This window comes from Diachasmimorpha longicaudata, chromosome 2 (genome assembly GCF_034640455.1).
Source record: "Diachasmimorpha longicaudata isolate KC_UGA_2023 chromosome 2, iyDiaLong2, whole genome shotgun sequence".
Taxonomy (NCBI): Eukaryota; Metazoa; Arthropoda; class Insecta; order Hymenoptera; family Braconidae; genus Diachasmimorpha; species Diachasmimorpha longicaudata.
In genome coordinates this window covers 12,492,753-12,515,356 of record NC_087226.1, presented here as the reverse complement: position 1 = coordinate 12,515,356, position 22,604 = coordinate 12,492,753, and the positions used below count along the sequence as shown (strand labels likewise).

Here is a 22,604-nt window from a genome sequence, read left to right as displayed (position 1 = left end):
AGCACGGTTTGCCGGGCTTGGGCAACCACGCTTGACCCGAGGTATGGCCAGACTGGTAAAGAGCATGGCTTGCCAGGCTTGGGTCACCAAGCTTGCCCCGAGACATGGCCAGGCAGACAAGGGGCATGGTTTGCCAGGCTTGGGTCCCATATGGAACAGCATTCCAAAAATTGAATTCTCATGGGGAATGTTCCTTCACTAAATTTTTCGTCCTTTGATTCTCCTTCTTCCGAAGGTACCATTATTTCTTCTGAACATACTATTTCAGGGGAAAATATGCGTGGATATCACCGTATACCACACATTCTATGACAACAGCCCGTAAGATGGCGTGTTGAGTAGTCTGATTGTGGCAGTAGACATGAGTGTCGTGTGCGGCAATTTATTATTTTAATATTACTCTTTTACTATTGTAATATGTCTCAGAGTTCATATTCACGGGTTAAAAAATACAGACATTTTCATCAACTGAAGAAAAAAGAATCTGTAAACGTAGAAGGCGCTAAAGAAAAAACTCCGGATTACAGTGAACGCAATAATGCCGATGAGGAAGAGGTTAGTTTGCCAACAGCCAATGAAATAACTATCCGTAGTGGATCTATTGTGGATCAAATTAGTGGAGATGTCGATGTTCGACATCTCGATGATAATGCTAGTGCTTGTGGTGATAGTTGGTCGGGTGGTGATGGTGATTGTGGCTCGTATAAGCATCTTAATGATTGCATCAGTGAATCCAATAGCAGCGTTGGAGACAGGGATGAACCAATTCTTGGGGGCTCAGGTTGTGATGGTGATTCAGATGACATTGACAATGATTTCAACAAAGTATTCACTGACAGCATTGGAGACAAGAATACACAAACTCTGGACAAATTGGAACCGCGGGGAATGGAGCAAAAAATTAATCAATGGGCAGTGAAATTCAGAAGAGCTACAACAGCAGAAGCAATCGATGAATTGTTAGCAATCGATGAGTTGTTGTTGTTGTTAGTATTTTCTATGTCATTTCCTCATAAGTTAGATCACGGGAATAAATATCCGTTGTTGGTTCAGGGATTAAATATTATGTCCAAAAGTTTAAAGGGAAAAATAATAAGTGGATTTTTAATTTTTAAGAAAAATTCTAATGAAAGTAATTTCAGCCATTGAGAGCTGTTTTCAGTATTTGGTGATTCAAGTCAAATAATATTTATAAGGTTGAAGTTTCACAATCGGACTGCGTCCATATTCCCCAAAGATTTCAAATTTAAGGGTTGAAATTAATTAGTTATATGTAATCCTATCCAAGACTTTTTTATATTTCTAAGTTTGTTTGAAAGAGTGAATATAATAAGCAATATTATATAGAACTAGCACACAATCAATGCAACTAAATATCATTCTGTGTTCCGGAGTTGCAGATGGAGAAGACATTATTGTAAAAAAAGGACGTCTTTCCGAGATGAAAAAATAATTCTTATCAGGATAATTCGTATCAGCAATTGTCTATGGATATAAGAATTAATTCTTATCATCCATAGCGGAATAAATTATCCATAATATTGCTATTATAATGGCTGTTTTCATGCTTGAATTGAAGCACGATAATTTATCAATTCTAAACTACTAATTTAAAAAATAACATTGGTGCGTTATTTTGTTGGATATTTTGTTAATACAATCTTCGAATTCTGAAGACTGACTGCTAATATTATTAGATTGTAAGAGAGAGTTTATTAAGACTTAATATGGTATGTCGTATTAAATTTCGGATTCAAATGATCTACGTAGATTATTTATTTTAAAAGCGGATGAAAATAATCCACAAAAGATTTTTCTACAATTTATACCTGCAATCATTTTTTTGAGTTTTCATATTCTGTTCGCGGAAAAATCTCATAGTTGTGATTATCTTTCATGAAAATTGGAGATACAAACACTGCATATCTTTAACTGTTCAACCAAAATCGGATGAAAACATGTACTATGTCGATAGGAGGAAAAAAGTTTTTGATTGGCTGAGTTTTTTTGTCAATAGATTTAATAAATTTAAATATAAGTTTTGTCACATAATAAAACTGTTTTCTGTATAATGTTGAAGGTAATAAATACATGTCTGCTTATCAGATATACCGTTCATATATTTATTGGTGATTCTGAACCCAATACAGGCAACGGTTGGAGCCTGGCCACAGCTCTGGTCGTAAATCTGGGCCAATTTCGGGCCGAATGGTCAGCCCAGAATGCGGCCAAAGTTCGGCAATAGGTCTGGGCCAATTTCGGGCCGAATGGTAAGCCCAGAGTGCGGCCAAAGTTCGGCAACAGGCCTGGGCCAATTTCGGGCCGAATGGTAAGCCCAGAGTGCGGCCAAAGTACGGCGACCGAAGTCTGGCCAAAGTTCGGTCCCAGGCCTGGCCCCGTGTTATCATCCCAGGGTCTAGCCAAGTTCGGCGCGAGTTTGGCTGGAGCCCGGGTGCCGAGCTACGGCAGCTCGGCGGCCGTGCTTGTACCAAGGTTGGCCCATTCGTTTTTTCCTACCTGGGATGCCTTTAACCCAGATTTAAAAACCACGACTCAAATTTAGACGTATCCCATGCAAATCACGTCCTCAGCCAATTCAATAACGCACGAGTCAACAATCGGAGGAACTTTTCCTTTCACTCAGGGGGAGGAAGGCGTGGTCAGTGAATTAGGTGTGGAGTTGAGAGACTCACATAAGAGATGTCTCAAGGTCAAGGGAATAACTGACAAAGTAACTACATTTTACATATTTTTAATTGTCAATGGACAGTGATTTTATGATATAGTAAAAAATGCAACATCAACAGCTATAGGTGTAACACATTCATTAATTTTCCTGTTGCATGAATGCTATGTAGATATTTTATCATAGCATTTCTGATTTTTTCAATGAAATCGCGACATTCTTATTCGCACTTTCACCATCTCCACCTAATCGAAAATTCCAGTGGGTGTAAATCCTTCGAGTCTAGGTGAATACCCCGAGAACAATGTCAACGCCAGCATTTATCCAAACCCATTGTCCAAACACTTCTCAACCGCTTTCTCATTCAAGTTCGATATGAAAATATCCTTACATAATTTGTCTCGGAGCAATAAAGAACGAACGAGCATTAAAAAGATAATAAATACCCTCGGAATATTATGGAGATATATATTACCGTCTGTCATATCGTTCACTGATACTGTAGGACCACTACAAAAAAGAACCCTGACCCGGGCGATTAATTCCCGATACTTGGTTCACGCCCAAAATATATCCTCGACGTGGGGAAATCTCACGTGAACAATTTCAACATTTATTTGCATTACTGAGGGTGATAATTACGGCGTAATGAGGCACTAATGGGAGAATCAAATTCATTTGGCCCCCACATTCGGGATAAATGATCCCCAACTGTTCTCTTCACGAAAGAATGAAGGGAAGTGTTGAAAAAAAATTGATTGTCCCATGAGATACAAATTCATTTGCCGAACGAATTAAAATATCGTAAACTTCAAACAGCAGAAAAAATCTTCGGCGTCTTAATGAAACCAAAACTGTCGCCGTCTGAGAATAAAAAATTTCGTGGTTACGAAAGAGCAACTTAAAAGAGAGCGGTGTATTTATCATCGGTATCGAGCGAGAACAACTGGAGATCAACACCCAAAAACTCCACGAGGATCTGTTGCGACCCAGTTTCAGCAAGTGGCCCTTGTATTCTCGCCTGTGGGTGGGGTTAACGAGAGAGGAGGGAGGAACCCCTCCGAATTCGCAGCATATAAGCAACGCTGGCAACGATTCCCAGGATACAGTAATAATATCCATCGACTGGACAATACCCAATCATACACGTAATTACCTCCAATAAGCAAGCTCTATTTGCTGATTTATAAAATTCATTCTAAGGATATTCCAGTATTTTTCTTACATCAACAAAACCATTGGAAAACTCACGAATTTTCAAGATTACGGCTATTTTTTTAAAGCAAAAGGATTGTAAAAGAAATTTGGATATCCGTAAGATCTTTGGACTCTTAAAATAAGGGATTAATAAGACGTAATTGTGTGACCAAATCAAAGCTGCTCTTTTCCCCCAGAATGAAGAGCCTAGTGATGCTAGCAGCTTTGCTGCAGGTTTCCCTCAGCAGCTACGTTTCCGTGAGGATGCCCTACGCCAACCCGGCTGGGGTGACGTATGTCAATGGCTACCAGGGTCATGAGTACCCGTTGGGATACGCCGCTCATAGTTACGCAGCACCAGCGGCCCTCCAGTACCAATATCCAGGCTATCGGTATCCAGCAGCTGTCGCGGGAAAGGTTGAAGCTCATCATGTGGGTTACGCGGCTGCTCAAGTGCCCGCTGTGGCTGCTGTGCCTTTTGTCAAACACGTCCCGACGGTATCCCACGTGCCAGTGACACGGTACGAGGCGCACCCCGCTGTTATCGAGAAGCAATTGGATGTCGTGAAGCCCGCTGTCTCCACACGGAAGTTTGAAGTGAGTTAAATTATAAAAGTGTTGTAATTGTGCTCGAAAAATACGTTCGAGATACGACGAACAAACTATTAATTTTGTTGGACATTCTAAGGGTTTGCACAATATTTTTCTGGTGTGAAAAATCTCACACGAATGACCAACGCCCTTAAAAAAATCCTAGTACCCTCCCTTTAATATTCTCATAAAAAATTAATGTCAGGTACGAAGACCAGCGATTCAGAAACAATTCTACGACATTGAAGAGCGTGTAATCGTCCGGCCCGCCGGATCGGCAGTAGTAGAACTTGACGAGCCAACATCAAAACTTCAACGAGGACCGGCAGTGGTACAGCCCATCGACGTCAGCCACTACTCGGCAGTTTCTCCAGTCACCCATAATCTCGTAGCACAAGCGGCGTCTTTTGCTCACGCCCCGTCATCACCCACCACCATTCCCTTCGTCGCTCATGCTCCAGTGCACGTGACTGTGGCACCAGTTATTTCTCATGCACCAGTGGCTCATTACCAGCCCTCTTCCACCGCCGCTCCAGCTTTAGCTGACGATTCTCAAGGGGAATCGCAGTCCGAGAGCGATCAGTCGGTTACTGTGGAGAATGCCGATTTTAGGGCTGCAGAGTTCAGGCAGGGACTCTTCAGGGCCGCAAGCGAGGGCGAGAAGGCTGCGTCCAGGGGACAAGAGAAGATGCAACAGGAGTATTTCCAGAGCTTAACGAAGTCTCAGGTTAGTTTAATTTCATTTGTTCTTTTGAATGCTTTATAACCAATTAAATTCAGGGCTCGAAATTGCGAGATATTTCAATATTTAGAGAATCCTAAAGAGCCCTCGCATTTCCTTGACGACTGCAATTACTTCGAGTAGTGGGTAATAATGTTAAGTCATGTGGACATTTCTCTTCCAGGTGAATTCTCTCAGCAGCCAATCCCAGACATCTGACATTCAAGTGAAATCCAACGGCGAGCAGTCCTCCCCTCAGCGCTTCCTCGCACACGATCCCACCCCCAGCCCCTCCGTCATCCCAAGTCTACGTGGATCCCCTGAGGAGAACAGGAGCAATCAGCAGAAGCTCATCGATCTCCTCACAGCCCGCGGTGGAGTGGCTGATGTGAGAAAATCATAAGAAAATACCTCTATTGCATTTCTGTTAATAATTCTATCAGTTTTTTTAAAATTCGACTCTGATTTGAAATTTTGCGAAATCTCCCGAAATCGAACACGAGTAATGTCTTTTTCAGGTCGGCTTCGCTCGTGATGGATTATCATCATCATCAATTGGCAACGCCGGTCACGTCCGTGCTCGTGTTATATCCGCAACCCCCGCCCCCGAGTACGCCGAGCCAACTGGTGAGCGTGTATCAACTCGCCGAATCGTTGTAAGCAGACCCATCGAGACCCTCCAGGAAGTCGATGTCCTCGAGCCAGCGACGAAATACGAGAGGATATCGGTTCAGCATCCGACTTTAATTAAAACCGCTCGACTCGATCACATTCAAGTACACGGTTCTGTTCCTGTTGTGGGGAAGGCGCTCACCCCCGCCGTCGCTCACGCCGCTGTACCTGTTTATCAGAAAACATTCTCGCCCTCTTATGCCTATTGAGAATTCCAATAATATCTGTGGTGTATCTTGAGTGATTTTTTTAGACAATTAATAATCATTGATAATTGATTTTTACCGGTTGCTATTATTATTCCACCTATATAATCCCATTAATATTATTTATAGTGGTATTACTATTTAACTGCTCATTATTTTCTAACTACTTGAGTTAATTAATTGATTTGCTTTTTATTTTCCGCGTCGCAAGTAGATTCATTGAATGGTGTTTGTTATATATATTTTTTTATTTGTTAATTGCGCAAATAATTTTTTAATCGTAGAAGTGTATCCACAAATTCATTCCTTAATCCTTCTTAGGACAGTGAACGTTAATAGTGATCCCAATACGGAGTGCTACTAATTCATCATGATAACTCGAAGGAAAATTATTCCTCATAGTTTTTAAAATAAAAAATGTTGAAAAATTTTTTGGAACGCTGTACTTTTTTCGTTTATCTCTGTTTTTCATCATTGAATATCTTCTATTATTTATGTCCTCGATGAATCGTTCATAGAAAGTATCAGAACTTGTTCTAGATGACGATTAAATTAAGGGCAAGGTCGTCCGAAGACTCTGCAGATCCGCCTCTCACCAAAAGGATATACATATGCTCTACGGGTGGAATATTGTCTCAAGGAATTTCCCTGGTGTTGCATTTTTTTTTTCCTTAAATTTTTTTTTTTCGAAATGATCGTGAAAATAAAACTGTCAGTCGTGAGGTTGGTTATGGTCTGTAAAGTTTCACATGTCCGGCCTTTCTTTGCTTTCGATTTCTTTACGAGTGTTGCAGCGCGTGCTGCACTCTCGATGAAGTCGTGAGAAGTTGCTTAGTGGTGAGAAAAGATCGAATCGCAGGTAAAGGAAATGAGGAAGAGGAAAAAGTTGACTATTTGAGGAGTGCCAGGACATATTATTTCACATGCACGGTGAGATTGAATAAATAAATATTTATTTTAAAATCCCATGAATAATATCGCGAATTTACGAGCACTTGACGAGATCCCTAGTGTTAAAAAAATCTCTCGACGATTCTCATAAAGGTAGAGTTAACGACCCTCCGATTCCGCGATCAAAATCCGGAAACAGGAGAATCGATTGTGACAAGGATATCCACTTTATACGTCCTGAGGCCACCGCAACATTGACCCGAATACCAGAATTACTTCAGTCTCTCATCCCTGCTAAATTCGTGTCGCTGCTTCGTGATGAAAGGAGGAAGTAAACTTCAAATCCTGGCGTATCACACATGACGTAACAATTTACAGCCAACTCAATTTCCACCAGCTGGCTCCCTTCCCTGCCATAAAGTCAAATTAAATTTTCACATCCCGGAAAATTATTCAACCGGTGGAGATAGAAAAATCATTTTTTTTCCGACTGATCGACGACCAAATTCCACCAGCCGGATACCAATAATAATTACACGGCTTTCGTTACTGACTGATTGAGATTGTGCATTGCAGAAATTAGAATTATTGGGGCGTAACGTCATGCGAATCACGAGGATGAAACGAGTCGTTACTCCAAGGGATTTTTCCCTTTCATGCGATGTGGCCTAGAATAATGGCCACATTTTTTTAGTGGGGCCCGATGATTCTCCCTTTCGACGATTTCCAGAGCCTTGGAATTGACGTTTATGTCGTTACATAAATCTTTAAAATCAAAAGCGAAGCGGTAAAACGACGTAAGATTTAGCTGAGACTTCAAGAAATTTCAAGAGATTTCCAGAAGTAATTTTTCACTAAATAAAAGAAATAAGTGATTTCGCTGAACACTAGACTTTGTTAGCCTGAAATTGGTTCGTACTACTTACTTTGAATAATTGACCTCTCAATAAAAATAATTGTCTTCATCAGTAGAAATTATCAGTAAAAAAAACAGTTCCACGGTGAGGATGCTCTGAAGGTCGAGTCCCTCCATCTCCGTTGAACTTGAAAGAACTCGCTGAATTGTCGATAAGTCCTGCGGTTATACCAATGTGGATAGCAGCCTCCGCGATGAAGGTGGACCTTCAGGCAACTCGACTATATAAGAAAGAACGTTTGGGGGCGATACGCATTCAGTTAGACGCAGACAGGAATTCTCGCTAGATTATTAGCTGTGGTGGAGAGGTAAGGCGACTGACGTGATATTTCACGCCGCTCCCAACGCCTTTCATACTACTATCAACGGCGACCGGTATAATACGCCGAAGCGGTTAAAATCAGTGGAAACTGTGTTAAATTATTGAATTACAGCATTGTTGGGATTTTTGTGGATAGTAATGAGCGATTGTTCGGTTCGTTCGGAGAAAATACAAGTGATCTTTGAGCTTATGCATAATTATCATTGAAATAAGGCGCCTTATTTAACTTGTGAACCTGTCGAAGGAGGGTTTGGAGTCCTGTGGAAGTTTGGGAATGAGGATGAGGCATGTGGGGGCTGTCCTTCGACCGAGACCTTGTATTCTGAAAACGATCGGATCGCCTACAGCGATATTCCATATGTGGAGTATTGAGGGCAGGAAAAAGATACAAATAGAATTTCTTAAAACTAATTCTAAATTTTTCTTCTCAACGGACGGTTCTATTTTACTTGACTTTTTTTTCAATTGATAATTTTTTTAAAATTCAATTTTTTTGTATTTGTTAAAAGGAGATAGTTCTCAGACAATGTTGACAGCCCGGAGCGGTAATTTTTCCCGTCAGCTATTGAATCCCCTACTATATTTCCAGCCATGAACATCATAATCATGTTGACGATCATGGGAGTTTGCACAGGAGCGCCCCAATTCCTCGAGGAGCGTTACAACCCCACCCCCTACGCCCACCAAGCTGTCCTCCTAAGCTCAGCTATGGAAGATGCACTGCCTCGAGAGCTGAAAAATCATTTCTACGAGAATCCGAAGACCGCAGCAGCACTCGCGCAAGACTCCTGGCTGGCCAAGAAGGAGATGCAGGTAGCGCAATTACGGCATTACCCATCAAAAATTCAGTGTAATTACGCTGGAATGATTAACGACTGGTATTTCTAGGTGATCGATCGCGAGGCAGACAAGATTCCAAGGCAAAAGATATTCGATGCATTACAACAGGCCGGACTCACCCGCTGAAGACACCCTCCCCCCAGTCATCAATCATTTTCCTATCGATACATTTTATTTATTACCATTCAAACTATTGTAAAGCCTTATTCACTGTCTATTATTTTATGTTTATGACCTTCGAGTGCAATCTCATATCTCATTATTCCTTGATGAAAAAAAATATATCATCGTAGAGAATGGTCTCCGTTGTTGAGTAGTTGCTTTATCTCCACCGAGAATTTAAATTCTCCAATCTTTCAGCCGCGTCATATCACTTTATATAACACAACTATGGTTATCAAAGACTTTCCAAAGCCAATGACCTGGTGCAATATACAGAGGACGTATCACGAGTTTCAAATCACTTCAGTCTACAACAGGGAACTGAAAGTTTGAATAACGAGCCAGACGCGATTTGACTGTCACCGATAAAACGATCGTTGGGGGCTTAATGTGAAGGGAGGGAGACAAATTATTTCAGAATTCTTTGCCGTTGGTCGTTTGATTTTTCGAGAGGGAAAGGAAAGGTTGGCAGGGGAGGATTGCCCCTGTCACGGGGGCGTCATCCGGAATGGGATTTATCATGGAAGATCATTGATCGAAGGGGGATGATCGTCGTTGGGATTGAAAGGTATTAAAGTATTTATCTTCTGGACGTTGTGTGCAGAATTAGAGTGAGTAAAATGAAGTATGTCTGAGCACACAACAAATAGTCTATGAAATTATTTCGATATCTTTTAGCCGATTACGACGTGTGAAGACCCCGAGAGGGGAGACAGACAGTCCCGAACTCCTGCAGAAAGCGCTTATGGAGTGAAGTGATCCCTCGTCCTCTGGGAGATACAAGCTGCTGAAAATTGAATGAATTCACTCGATCGATCACGAGATTTCGTACTCAATCCCTGATTTATCGGCAAGTGATGAGAAATTTTTCTATGTTATCATCTCAACAGATAAAGAAATTGTCTACATTCAGGAAAGTAGACAAGTAGATTGATTATTGATGAAGATTCATAATTCAAAGATCAGAAAATTAATTTTGAAAGCAAATAACGTTTATCGTCTTGGAAATTTCCAGTGACTTAACTGCTGATGAACATTTTTATGAATTTTCTATTTATCAATTTATAATTCGTGGGAAGATCAATGAGGTTTGATCCCCCCAAGTGTGCAATCATGTATTAAAGTTCTGGAATCATCAAATCAAGTTGAGCGTAATTCTCCGAATAATTAATCTAAATTCGATAAAATCAATTGAATAACATGAGAGTCCTCTCTCCTCCGAAATATTCCCCTCCATCCCCTAATCCATTGATCCCTCCTCTCGGCAAAATCCCCCCAAACCATCACCGCGCTACAATTTCGAAACTCCAACGAACACATAATCTCCATCGAATCCTCGAGAGCAGAAAAATCATCAGATTTATCGTAACCACGACTGCATCCCAATCGGTGTCAGCGATCGTTTTCAATGCTCCTCAGGATGCATGAGGAACTTGTACCCGTGGGGATGCACCATATAAAGCGAATGGCAGGGCCGGATCCCTGCAGAATCTACTCGCAAGAGCGATCGAGGAGATCCCGTCTGACGCAAAAAGTTATCCATAAAAGTGAAATTGCGTTAATCAAACATCTCCGGATTAAATCGTGAGATGTCCGGGCTGACTGGAGTGACCCTTGTCCTCATGGTGACTCTGATTGCCTCATCCGTGTCTTCAGATTCGGTGAGTTATTGCCATTCAAATTGACATTGCATTGGCATACGCAGTGCCAAGAAAGGCTCCTGCGTTGACTCGCAAACCGCATGAACTGAGCATTCACCCGGGAAAACTTTCACATTAATGTCCTCCGAGATGAGACACGGGGTCTCTCTCTCTCTCTCTCTCCCTCTCGTTATCTCCAATTGACATAATAGTACAAAATGAACCAATTGAATTTTCGTTACCACTCAATTATTTCTCTCATAATTTGATCAAATAGTCTGATTGCGACCGAGGACACGATGTACACTAATTATCCAATAACGGCTCTATCGATTCGGCGGGTGGAGGCGCCCCGATTAGACCGTTTCTGCATGAAGGCGACGGCTTTCCGGGTACAACGGGAGATAGTAACATTGCGAATGTTGCACAAGATGCTGCACGAGTATTATTTCAGAATGAACGACGAACGGGATGTGTAGTGGCGCAATTTATCAGGGGGGAGGGGGTGGAGGAAGACGAGGGGTATGTGGAACATACGTGAGAGATTCACTTTCTAGCGTAGGAGATACACTAGTTTGGTAGCTGTGGGATTGATAAATCGATTTTTGATTTGTAGAGGCCTTCGACGAGGTCTAAGATCGTTCTCATTTTGTTTATTATGCCTGCAGGTAATGAGTGGAATAACACTATTACCGCCGTTGTTATCGGTAATGAGAGAGATTAATTTGTCGTTAATCTCCAATTATCTTTATTTTGAGAAAAGGTAATAACGTTAATTTTCATCGTTTGGTTATTATAATTGATGGAGATCAAATCTATATGAGGTATTTCAGGTCAAATGAGTCTACCGGGAACACTCATTCACTCGGACATTGATCCCAAATTTATGTACCCATTGCTGGGCTAATAGAAAAAATGTTTCTTATTTTTTATTTTTGTTTTTTTCCACTACTCAATGTCCAGCTATGATTTTTGTCTGAATTTTTTGGTCAATTAGTCGGAAATATTCAAAAAAAATGGTCAACTGCAATTTCTCTAGAATAATCTCCACCCTCAAAGTAATAACCATCAATAAACACAGAAACAATGATTTTCTCATGCCAATTATCTGATGCTAATCACAGGTGCAACATCGACCCCCCGAGCAGCCCTTCGACGGGGATCGTCAATCGCCAGCCGACCCCTACGATCATCCAATTGACTTGCACGACCAATTACAAAGTTTGATGTACATCAACCAAGAACAAAGCACTGATGACGCTCCTCCGCACAACAGCTGGAGTGCCCTAGTTCCCGGAACACCGGGCACTGATTACCCGAATCTCAATAAAATTCCAGAGACTTCATTTTCCTGCACTGATAAAACACCTGGGGGATATTACGCCGACGTTGAGACTGGTTGCCAGGTACTTTTTTTTTGTCTCTCTCAAGGGTGCCTCCTAGTTTAAAAAGTTTTGATTGGTAGGAAAATGTTTATGTGTCCAGCCAAACTTTCATTTTAGTGAAACATCCCCTCTTGCCATGCACATCATCCCCCGTAAGACTAAAAATTCAAATTTCCCTAGGTCTTCCACATATGCAATATTGGTGGCTCCAAGAGTTCATTCCTATGCCCGGAGGGTAGTATTTTCAATCAACGTCACTTCGTCTGCGACTGGTGGTACAGTTTCCAGTGCGACGAGGCTGTATCCCTCTACCCCGAGACTAATCCCGAGACTGATGATGCAGAATCCGTCGATTCACTGGAGTTCGAATCGATGGATAATTACGAACCAGTTGGATTTCGTAATGATTCACCCAAGCATTTGACGTCGGCAAGCAGTGGCGAGGGTGGGTCCAGGTACACCCAGGAGATATTGCCAAAGGACAATCAACGTGAGCCACTTAGCTATGAACAAAGGAACTTGGATCATCATAACGAGAAACTCGATCGAAAATCGAGGGGAAATTATCGCAATGAGGATAAATTTCGTCAGCATCCATTGACAAATAGCGTGAATGCGCGAGTGGGTGATAAAAATTTTGAAGATGTAGACGACCGAAAGGACGTGGAGGGTGGGCTGAAGAGGGACAGGGGGGAGGATTTCTGGGGCACAGCACCGAGGGGTTTCTCTTTCAGTGGAGGAACTCGGAGGAATGCACAGGGGAGGGCGAGCCACATTCCCAGAGCTTTGGATAACTATTCGGATTTCCGGGAGGGAGGGGAGAGGAATTCGAGGCAGGAGGAAGTCAGATTCGTACCGGCTTTGTAATGAGAGAGGGAACGGGTTGATTTGTTAATTTTATTAATTATTGGAATTTTATCAGATTTGTTAGGCGTCAAGTGTTTGTTAGAAAACAAATTCTATTCAACTTGCTCTTTAATAGAGGATAGATTTATATTAGTTAATTATGCACTCTATCATTGAACTCTAGGAATTGATCAATTGTCAGGGGTAAAAAGTGCAAAGTTCTAATTGTGAGTAACAACACCATAATTTCGCAGTTAACTTACTGATAGGAAATAATTTAATTGGAATTTTACTCAGTAACCAGCACCTCGATAAATGAATTCCCGTTTGAAAAGTCTCGAACATAATGAATGTGGGAAAAATAGCTGAGAGATGACGCCCGAATGATTAATATACACTCACGTCGACAGACTAATCCAAGCAGAACTAGGCGTGATGAGCCGGGATACCTGTCCCCATGTTGGGAGAGAGGATCATTAAAAGGGTATTACAAGAATTACCGAGTGAAAATTATTATTACGTGGGACAATAATGCTCGAGTGAACACCTGAGATTCAGATTCGTATGTGATGTCAGGATGATTAAAAATTCATCCCTGAATAAGACATTAATTGATGTCTTTTTTCTCATCAATTAATTACCATAAAGTAACAAAAATCACTAACAAATCACTTGCTTACTCAAATAAAATGAAAAAAATTGTCTCCCAAAGACTTTCATAGCAAATATTCTCCAGAGAACTTATAAAGTCGTCTCGAGAGAAATTTGCATTTCAAAGACCTTTTTGGGACTTCAAAAAGCTCTTTAGAATAAAGTCTGGAAGATTCTCCAAAGACCGATATTTTTCAGCATGAAAACAAATTGCTGAATTTTTATCTCCATGTTGTGAATACCCCTCGAATAATTCTCCCCTGAATAAAATGAAAGGATTGCAGCTCGCGAATAAATAAATTTCGTAAATAAACTCGTGAATGGAGTGGCTTTTTGTCTGGATGAATTACTCATCTTGAACTCCTTCTCATCCTTTTATTCTGGCTTTCCGGTTATCTGGTGAAGCGGTCACTGCTAACCGAGCGCACCAGGCCTTATCTGATTGGCAAATGTCTACTTGAGGCAATGCCTCTACCTCGCGAGCATCATTCATTCCGGTAGATTGCTACCTATACTTTTGTATAGACAATTCTTCTCAAATGATTTGAAATTTTTCTATTGTATTCCATGAAAAGAATTCGAGAAAAAAAACTAAATATCATGCATCATCATCTCAATTGCACATCACGACATATAAATTTCATTTCAAAACATGTCCATGTACGTCATATCAGTGAATACTGTCAAATAATTCTTTATTCCCAGGGGACCAGACTATTAGTATTATTATTTTTATTATACAAACAACAAAGTAATCAAATCAAAAGGGGAAACAAAGTGAAGAATAGAAAGAATTTTGGAATTTCGATTTCCGAATTATTGAACAATTTGATTTACCCTGGATAAAATCAACAATGTTCAGCTGTTATCCCCATGCTATACAAATACCTTAGAAAAACTCGTTCCATTTCCCGGGGTCCAGTATTGTGTTGCTGAGTGGATGCCAAGAGTGGCTCTTTGAGCGAATAGTCACGCGCCAGGGATTGCTCTCACCAATATAATCTCGTCTCCGTAAACGATGGCCATTTGAAGAACGACGAAAGACATTGTTCGATACATCCATCTGGCAAAGACCATTTTCCATGAAGATCTATCTAAAAGATTTATATGTAATGCATGAGGACAACCCGAAAAAAAAATTGATTTCAATCCAATAAAATTTGATTTACCTGAACGAAAATTAAATTTATATTTTATGACTGGCTTTTAGGGTGAGTAAAGCTTTACTTGGGCCAAATGAATATTTTATTCGCCGTGAATCAGTGCTTATTTGATAATATTTATTTTTTATCGCTTTTTCGGCAGTGAAATATATTTTGGGCCTTATCTACGTATAAAAATGTAGGAGATATATATTTTTCACATGACCGAGTGAAAAATTGTTCACTGAGCCATGAGAGATAACTCACATCTCGTGGATGAACGTTGAAATATTTATTATTTAATCTATCTGGGGTTTATAATCATCATCTTGATCTATCAACCTCAGCTTTGTTCATAACCATCCAATTATCCGTTACAACACGTCTCGGAGGCTGGATGAGACGAGGGGGATAAGATCACGTATAATCTATAAATCAATTTTGAACGGCAACCAGTGGTCTTTCTTGTCTCCTTGGATGCACTCAGTTTAATGCAAATAGTGTAATGCATGGCAGAATGTTTATTCAGTGTTTATGTAGATTTTTTTTCTGCCGAAGGCAATCTGGAGAGTTCAAGGTCAATTCTCCACGCGAGCTGATAAAATTTTTCCTCTGATATATTTCTATTGTCGCTGCTCGTTTGCAGATGTATGTGCTCTGATAATTCTCGGAAAAATGATGATAATGCACTTATAAAACTGCTCCGTAATGTTTTTAGATTTTTTCGCGTTCATCAGCGTACACTTGACACGCGATAACTATGTGTGTAGAGAATTAGTCAGAAATTTTAGTTTCGAGTAAATTTCAAATGGCTTTTCAGCAAAAGTCATACTCTGGAATATATCACAGCGAAAATGAAATGACATTCGACTAATTTGGGGAGTTCAAACATGCAGTTGATGGAGAGAGAGACAGAGAGAGGTATTGTTTCATGCAATGGGCAAATGATACGAATTTAAATTCTAATTTCAAGGCAATCAGTCATTACATGATCTGGGGGTGTGGAGTGATTGCTTCCTTGATGCTGTTTTTTATCACCTTATTTTATATGTTATTCGCAATCAATTTTTTACTGATTCTAGTGATTGTTTCCCGTAAAAATATTCAATACGGAACATCAAACAAATGTGGAGAATTCCTGCATAGTAATTTCTCCAGTGAATGTCTCAATTAAAGGTATTGATTGAACATATTTATTGTATTTCATTTATGGATTTTATTCAATTACTTACTGCGACAAAAGATGCCAATAGAATTCCGATAAAATGGACTTCACCGTTGACAATCATGCAAAAATCATGGATCGTTAGTCCGTGAGGTAAACTGTGGCACCATGAAGAAGCCATTAATTGTCCTAATTAAAAGAAAAACAAAATGACGATATTATCGAATTCCTGAAACCCATCCCATCTTAAAGAAAATTGAATGATAAGATACCGTAAATGGCATTTGACGACTGAATCTCCAGATTTTCCTCGTGATCATAGAACGTCATGACATCGGTCATTGACCCATGAAGACTGTATAGAAGTAACATCCAGCCATCAATTATCTTAACTGATATATGTTGCTTCCGCATGGAATCTCAAAAAATGCTGATTTTCCTGGTCGAATCTGGGCACAACAAAAATCAGTGAGGAAATCGCGTATTTTTTATCGCAATAAGAATCCTGAGACATCTTCCTGCGATAAAAAATTCTGATTCATCGGGCTTTACCACTTCTAGAATTTTGCACAATCAGTGGGCTGTGATTTTATTTAAATGCTCCTATTATATTTTTATTTTGAAAATTTTCCTGCCTGTACGAAAAAAATTAATTCTTAATCAATTAATTGTGGTTTAAAATTGTATCCAATGATCTAACCTTTTAGGAAGTGATCAATTTAGGGTAATTTGACTTAATTGGTTCTGTCGGTTTTGGGATGGTCAATTTTAGAGAAAAAATCGGTTATTACCTTAATTACGGTGTTCTATCTCGGTCATTGAATTTTTTATCCTAAATACTTAGAATGTTACGTTACTTCTCGATCTGACATTTACGTGACGTTTTCAAACCCATTTTTAAATCCATCAAGATTCTACAGGTCTGTTCATTACTGTTTGTCAAACTATTTACCAGAGCGAGAACTTCATAATCATCAGAATCATAAAATCAACGACATCACGAATTCAGATCTCATCTGTGTGAGGAAGATAGGTACTTTACACCTGTCAGGTAGACATTGTTATACTTTATCACATGTACGAAATTTTGTATTGCAAATTAAGGGCAGAAAGTCGCTTCGAAATGCAGAAAGTCTCAACTTTCCCCCAGAGGGCAAGAAGTTCTTATTCTCCAAGAGGTGGTGAGAAAAATTTCGAGGTCAATTTCATGGCTGTTTGATACTGAGTAAGACGAGTGGCTTTTCATCTTTCTTACAATATGCATCTTGTCCTTGAAGATTGATTCCTACACGTGTCCCCCTACTTCATCGGGATAATAGTCAGCAATTACGTTACGTTCAAACCTATTCAACGAACTCTGTCCACCAGGAAGACGGAAAAGCACGACTAGTGCGTCATTGACGATGGTATTTCCACCGGTCTTCATTCACTCGAGTGCACTCCCACCCCCCTCGAATTGCCTAGCATAATAAGGGAATAGTATAGTTTTATCAGAATAGTTCGTTGCTGGCCTAGGTCTAGTGCGCTGTGGAAAATGGAGCGTCGAAGTGTGTCAGGTATCCTGGTGAAAAATAAAAACATTTAATTTTCAATCATCAAATCTCACATGCATTAATGTTTCATCGCTCCACATCTTTCATATACCAAAATGTTTCAAACGCTGGCGAAACATTTTCCTATACTTAGACTAGAAAATTAGTGGATGAGATGAAGACATGCATTGCTGACTGTACAGCTGTTTTCCTCGAAGATCATCTGTTGCAAAAAAAGAGTTCATCGCGTTGAAATTGATTGAATTAATTCCGATCAAGCTAATAATTAATTGTAGTTTCAAGATCTTTCTTTATTATTCATCACGATTTCGGAATCATAAGGACTAAAAAAGTTGCACGATGGTAAATATCCGTCAAGATGACTTTTTCCCAGAATAACATTCAAGGTTTTTCCAACATTTTAGTTTTGTAATGACTCTTGTAATGATTCAATAGATTTGATAACCACACGCATCACCTTAGGAGCTCGCGCAATAGCTTCACCATTTCCATAAATTCCAACGAAGTGGGTATGTCACAAAAAGCATTTCATGCTTTTGTACAGTAATAGGGGCAATGCCTTGTAGTACTGCTTCTATAAATTACTAATGACTGACTAGTCTTCAGGTGCTTTAAACAGAGATAGAGAAAATGTTCTCTGGTTCGAGGCGGATTTTAAATACGCTTATTGCATTATTTCACAGCAGACGAAGATAATCATTACAGAAAAATTTTTATCTGCTAATGATCTGTCATTGAACACTTATCATTGGAAAAATTTGACAACGCATTGATTATAAATTTTTCAGCAGTAGTCACATTTTTTACTGAAAATGTCAGTGAAGCATTTCTATCACCGTGAAATATTTTCCCGTATTTTTTCACTATTATCATCCTTGAAGGTATCATCAAGCTGAGATATCATTCAGAAGTGTGTCATTACCACAAGCGATTTGCCATTGGAATCTCAAATCTAACGAGTACAGTGTGTTGACGCGTGGGCAATAATGACGCATTCGCGTCTAACACCGAGTTTATTCACTCCAACTGCTGTTCGAGACATTCATTTCCGAGTGCAAGGTCTCTCTGCACACATGTCCACAAGTAGGTGTGTCACTGGGTATTCGGGCCATTGCCAATGCAAGCAGCGCTATTACTCCCGTTTAGTTATTCGCAATCTCGAGGTTCGGTGCTAAGTGCCATCACCATCAAATTGTTCATCAATCATCATCAAGTCCGTGACGTTTCAAGCCATTATTTTTATTAGACTAAATGATCTCATATCAAAGTGACGAGAGTAACCTTCCTATTCCCAAAATTACAGACCTTCAAGAGCATTTTCAGAATATCCTGCGAATTGCCGAGAAGGATCCAAAATTGTTGATAAATCATGCGGAAGAGACTGAAGGAACCAAGCTCGGTGATAACTACATGTCTGTAGTCATGAAGACGAGAGTAACCGGGGAAAGAGGAAATGGTGAAAGTTAGTACTATTGCGAATTCAGTGGAAAATCCTCCTGAATTTTTATTTATTTCTTTCAATTATTCGAAGCGCAAAAATTTTCCACTTCTTCATGGTCTCCTTACGTTCACAGTCTACAGCGGATCCTTCATGACAAAACATTATCCACGTCATCGGGCTATAGCCGAGTTCATGAGAAATGCCGATCTGTTCAGCAACGAAGCTCACATGTACAACCGTGTGCTGCCACAAATCCCAGACATCGCACCCAAATGTGTATTCGCTGATCAGGAGGAGATCGTTATGGTCGATCTGAAGAATGAAGGGTACGTGGTGATGCCAAGACTGGAGTTATTGGATCTTGAGCATTGCAAAGCATTTTTAAAGGTAATTGATTCATTATTTTTATTCTCTAAACAGAAATGTTCCATTTTCTCGAGAATGACGATTACTTGATCAATTGAAAAGTCAAATCATGAATTTAACTCTGAATGATATTGAAATGAGTACTTTATAGAGTAAGAGATAGAGTAATTTGCATAATAAATATCTCCTCTTACAGACACTAGCTAAATTTCACGCTCGATCGTACGCCCTGAAGCGACGAGACCCGAAGAAATTCCAGGATTTGATGTCTGCAACAACCGAGGCAGTATTTCCTCAAGATGATGGACACTGCGTGGGTGCTTCTCTAGACATGAGCATCACTACAGGTATAGCTCACCTGAAATCTCTTGACGACGCCAATGAGGAGCTAGAATCGGCGATCGACATAATGGAGAGGTACGTAGGTAATGCCGTCAAGATGATGAAAGAGCAGGTGGTCCATCGAAATGAAAAATACGATGTACTGAGCCATGGAGACGTCTGGAACAACAACATCCTCTTCAAACATGATGCGGACGGTCGTGTGGTCGATGTCAAGCTGATTGACTTTCAAATTCCACGCCACGCCTCGGCAGCGATTGACTTCCACTACTTCATGTACTCCAGTGCAAAATCCATTGTCATCGAGGAGAACTACGAGGAGCTAATTGAGTCATATCATTCGGCGTTGATTGATGAGCTGCGGCAATCCAATATTCCGGAGGAAGATGTGAAGGAAATGTCACTCGATTGGTTCCAGGATGAACTCCAGAAGCACCACTTGTACGGACTGATGACGAGTTTTTGGCTCGTCCATGCTGTACTGTCTGATGAAACAGAAGCAATCAATATGGACGACTTTACCGCCGACTTCATGGAGGAGGTTGGGAAGATTGAACCGGTCATCAGCCGAAAGAAAGCCGAGAGAATCAGGACCATCGTTCTCCATTGGCTCAGGAAGTATCAAGCAAGGGATTCAAAACTCAATAAGCAAACGAAAAAAATCTGAAATTCAATAATTTTCTTTGGAAAGTCGGAACACTTTTGAAGAAAACTTTGGTCAAAAATGATTTCTTCGGTTTGAGAATACGATGCTATAACACAGTAGTTGGCCCTGATATAAAAATGAATAAGACTTCATTTTATAAGAGGAATCTGCAGCAGCCACAAAATTTTGAAAATTGTGCTCCAACTTTCAGAAAGATCGCTTTTGATTTTGTTATTTGTCTAACTCTTCTGTGATTCGTTGGAGTTTATAGGAATATGAAAGTCGAAAATTATTACAAAATTATCGAGCCTCTTGTTATTTATTATCCCATTTTCCCGATGGAGATTTTGCAACTGACATATTACACATCTGCCCCAAACAAATGACTCCCATTGAAATCCCCGACGTAGTATCGCACACCAATGAAAAATATCTTGAAACGTAGCCCACAAACGTGACATTATTTTATCACGATCCTCATCTCGACGATCTTGGCGCGAAATAAACGACATCCAGCACTTTATACCGGCTGATTTCTATATAATGTGCTGACATGGCATGCGATTCCATCCGCTCTATTAGTAATCACAGCTCCGAGCACTGATGAAGCCCTCGTCTACACCTCACTTCAGAAATTGCCGACGTTTCTTTCGTGCGAAAAATTAGAAAAAGAATTCTATTGTACTGAAAAAACCATTTCCGTCTGTCAAACAGAATTTTCATTAATTTTCTCAGAATGAATTTCAATTTATAATAAATTATGTGATGAAGGGTAGTCGGTGGTGTGCGCGGTTAAGAGAATAAAAAAATTGTCGAAAATCAAGAGGGCTTCCGGCAGGTCAATGAAAAGACCACCGTACCATGCCAATAATGTAGTTTGTTTTGCTCTCTACACGGTAACTCGGAAATTCCAATATTCCTTTTCCGTTGTTTTTTGGTACAACTTCAGTATTCCACAGATATCATTCGGTATAATATTACGTTAATTACTAAAAGTAATAAATCTAGCCAAGGCCGAATACAAATGGACACTGAACACGAGAGTCATGAAGCGGCCATTTGTTCAAATATATTATTAACCGGCCGTAAAATTTTCCAATTACTGGTTTTGTAATAAAGATGTATACACTGTTTGCGCAAACAATAAAAACCTAGTAACAATTTTAAAAAATCATTTGCTCATCTTCACAATATTTCCCGAAAATGATTGATTCAAGTTCAGGAAACGTGAAGTCCGTCCGATCGCGTTTTTTTTCGACCATCTTATGATTGATTAACAGTCTCCACTAATGACCCCATGTTTTTTCACATAATTTTGACCATGGCCATGCGATAATAAATTATTAGCACCAAACATTTATTCAATTTCATTAATTTGACTAAAAAAGCCAATTTCTACCACAAAATATATTTTCTGAGTGTCATCTAAATATTATATCCCTCCATTAGTGATTAATATTTGCATTAAAAAATCCCCGAGTCTCTCCCCCATTTGCCAGAGATAAATACCACTCAGAAGGTGATCCGATGCGCACATCTCGTTACGCAGTCCCTGTGAGGGCCATTATTAAAAGTTTTCATGAAAAAGAGAAGGTAAAATCGGCCCACTTTTTTCCTTCTGAATCATGAAAAATCATAACCAGTTCAATTGGAATAATTGATTAATCCAGCGCCACTGCCAGCGATCATAATCGGCCTCACAAATCACCCAGCACGTCTCCCCCACCGGAAGAGCCTATTTTACGTAATTCAAGATTAGCAAATGGTAATCATGGTCTGGAATCGTGAACCACATGTACGAGTTGGAGAAATTTTGTCTCTCCAGATTGTTCTTAACGTTAAGCTTTTCGTGGCATCGGTGAAAGCGAGTGGATTTTATTCCAGGGACTAGTTTTATGCCTCCAGTGACACACTCGCAAATACACAGGATGAGAGGATGATGTGAGCCACCCGGCTCACGTAATCCCGCCCTCTGATGTGGTTTTTTTTATTGAATAATTCAGATATGAGTTTGTGGAGGGGAAAATCATATGTGAAAATTTATTCCAATTAACGGCGGGCTTTGCAATTTATTTTACGTAATGGAAAAGTATCTGCTGGGTGATTATAAAATTGTCGGTATTGGGATGATTTTTCGGTCGTATTTCTCTCGTGAAATCGGTATTTAGATTGAACAGGGACTCCCGCCAGTGGTATCACCACCCTGAGAACAGGATAATACTT

At 40.0% G+C, this 22,604-nt stretch overlaps 5 protein-coding genes across 11 annotated transcripts; 4 read left to right on the top strand and 1 right to left on the bottom strand.

The window, feature by feature from the left end:
• Positions 1-3,743: 3,743 nt before the first annotated feature.
• On the top strand, positions 3,744-6,151 carry LOC135159829 (uncharacterized). 2 transcript variants are annotated; one of them, XM_064115908.1, is made up of 5 exons: positions 3,744-3,834; positions 4,081-4,480; positions 4,680-5,201; positions 5,380-5,583; positions 5,714-6,151. In XM_064115908.1, the coding sequence occupies exons 2-5, from the start codon at positions 4,082-4,084 to the stop codon at positions 6,074-6,076; spliced, it is 1,488 nt and encodes a 495-aa protein (XP_063971978.1). In that variant the 5' UTR covers positions 3,744-3,834; position 4,081; the 3' UTR covers positions 6,077-6,151. The 2 variants fall into 2 exon arrangements, with proteins under 2 accessions (XP_063971978.1, XP_063971979.1); XM_064115909.1 differs by having other exon boundaries at positions 3,758-4,000.
• A 1,984-nt stretch (positions 6,152-8,135) lies between these two features.
• LOC135159834 (uncharacterized) lies at positions 8,136-9,344 on the top strand. The gene is made up of 3 exons (XM_064115918.1): positions 8,136-8,188; positions 8,792-9,015; positions 9,091-9,344. The coding sequence occupies exons 2-3, from the start codon at positions 8,794-8,796 to the stop codon at positions 9,166-9,168; spliced, it is 300 nt and encodes a 99-aa protein (XP_063971988.1). The 5' UTR covers positions 8,136-8,188; positions 8,792-8,793; the 3' UTR covers positions 9,169-9,344.
• A 142-nt stretch (positions 9,345-9,486) lies between these two features.
• LOC135159831 (uncharacterized) lies at positions 9,487-14,039 on the top strand. Of its 3 annotated transcripts, none has more exons than XM_064115914.1 (4): positions 9,487-9,772; positions 9,883-10,054; positions 11,969-12,250; positions 12,410-14,039. In XM_064115914.1, the coding sequence occupies exons 3-4, from the start codon at positions 12,071-12,073 to the stop codon at positions 13,094-13,096; spliced, it is 867 nt and encodes a 288-aa protein (XP_063971984.1). In that variant the 5' UTR covers positions 9,487-9,772; positions 9,883-10,054; positions 11,969-12,070; the 3' UTR covers positions 13,097-14,039. The 3 variants fall into 3 exon arrangements, with proteins under 3 accessions (XP_063971984.1, XP_063971983.1, XP_063971982.1); XM_064115913.1 differs by having other exon boundaries at positions 9,487-9,815; XM_064115912.1 differs by lacking the exons at positions 9,487-9,772; positions 9,883-10,054 and adding an exon at positions 10,071-10,865.
• A 413-nt stretch (positions 14,040-14,452) lies between these two features.
• On the bottom strand, positions 14,453-17,399 carry LOC135159832 (uncharacterized). Of its 3 annotated transcripts, none has more exons than XM_064115917.1 (4): positions 16,825-17,399; positions 16,306-16,388; positions 16,101-16,222; positions 14,453-14,789 (listed from the first exon to the last, which is right to left on the bottom strand). In XM_064115917.1, exons 2-4 carry the CDS (start codon positions 16,373-16,375, stop codon positions 14,616-14,618), a joined length of 366 nt encoding a protein of 121 aa, XP_063971987.1. In that variant the 5' UTR covers positions 16,376-16,388; positions 16,825-17,399; the 3' UTR covers positions 14,453-14,615. The 3 variants fall into 3 exon arrangements, with proteins under 3 accessions (XP_063971987.1, XP_063971985.1, XP_063971986.1); XM_064115915.1 differs by having other exon boundaries at positions 14,457-14,789; positions 16,306-16,482; XM_064115916.1 differs by having other exon boundaries at positions 14,461-14,820; positions 16,306-16,482.
• A 29-nt stretch (positions 17,400-17,428) lies between these two features.
• LOC135159830 (uncharacterized) lies at positions 17,429-20,681 on the top strand. 2 transcript variants are annotated; one of them, XM_064115910.1, is made up of 4 exons: positions 17,429-17,589; positions 18,890-19,048; positions 19,161-19,414; positions 19,590-20,681. In XM_064115910.1, exons 1-4 carry the CDS (start codon positions 17,568-17,570, stop codon positions 20,400-20,402), a joined length of 1,248 nt encoding a protein of 415 aa, XP_063971980.1. In that variant the 5' UTR covers positions 17,429-17,567; the 3' UTR covers positions 20,403-20,681. The 2 variants fall into 2 exon arrangements, with proteins under 2 accessions (XP_063971980.1, XP_063971981.1); XM_064115911.1 differs by lacking the exon at positions 17,429-17,589 and adding an exon at positions 18,661-18,799.
• The last annotated feature ends 1,923 nt before the right edge of the window (positions 20,682-22,604 follow it).

Bases quoted from the DNA above. Each gene is read 5' to 3' on its own strand.
- LOC135159829 (XM_064115908.1), top strand. From the start codon at position 4,082: ATGAAGAGCCTAGTGATGCTAGCAGCTTTGCTGCAGGTTTCCCTCAGC. The intron at 5,202-5,379 runs GTTAGTTTAATT...TTTCTCTTCCAG, and splicing joins AGAGCTTAACGAAGTCTCAG to GTGAATTCTCTCAGCAGCCA. The intron at 5,584-5,713 runs GTGAGAAAATCA...TGTCTTTTTCAG, and splicing joins CCCGCGGTGGAGTGGCTGAT to GTCGGCTTCGCTCGTGATGG.
- LOC135159834 (XM_064115918.1), top strand. From the start codon at position 8,794: ATGAACATCATAATCATGTTGACGATCATGGGAGTTTGCACAGGAGCG. The intron at 9,016-9,090 runs GTAGCGCAATTA...TGGTATTTCTAG, and splicing joins TGGCCAAGAAGGAGATGCAG to GTGATCGATCGCGAGGCAGA.
- LOC135159831 (XM_064115912.1), top strand. From the start codon at position 10,794: ATGTCCGGGCTGACTGGAGTGACCCTTGTCCTCATGGTGACTCTGATT. The intron at 10,866-11,968 runs GTGAGTTATTGC...TGCTAATCACAG, and splicing joins CATCCGTGTCTTCAGATTCG to GTGCAACATCGACCCCCCGA. The intron at 12,251-12,409 runs GTACTTTTTTTT...AAATTTCCCTAG, and splicing joins ACGTTGAGACTGGTTGCCAG to GTCTTCCACATATGCAATAT.
- LOC135159832 (XM_064115915.1), bottom strand. From the start codon at position 16,447: ATGCGGAAGCAACATATATCAGTTAAGATAATTGATGGCTGGATGTTA. The intron at 16,223-16,305 runs GTATCTTATCAT...TCTTTTAATTAG, and splicing joins GTCGTCAAATGCCATTTACG to GACAATTAATGGCTTCTTCA. The intron at 14,790-16,100 runs GTAAGTAATTGA...GGTCTTTGCCAG, and splicing joins TATTGGCATCTTTTGTCGCA to ATGGATGTATCGAACAATGT.
- LOC135159830 (XM_064115910.1), top strand. From the start codon at position 17,568: ATGGAGCGTCGAAGTGTGTCAG. The intron at 19,049-19,160 runs GTTAGTACTATT...TTACGTTCACAG, and splicing joins GGAAAGAGGAAATGGTGAAA to TCTACAGCGGATCCTTCATG. The intron at 19,415-19,589 runs GTAATTGATTCA...CTCCTCTTACAG, and splicing joins ATTGCAAAGCATTTTTAAAG to ACACTAGCTAAATTTCACGC.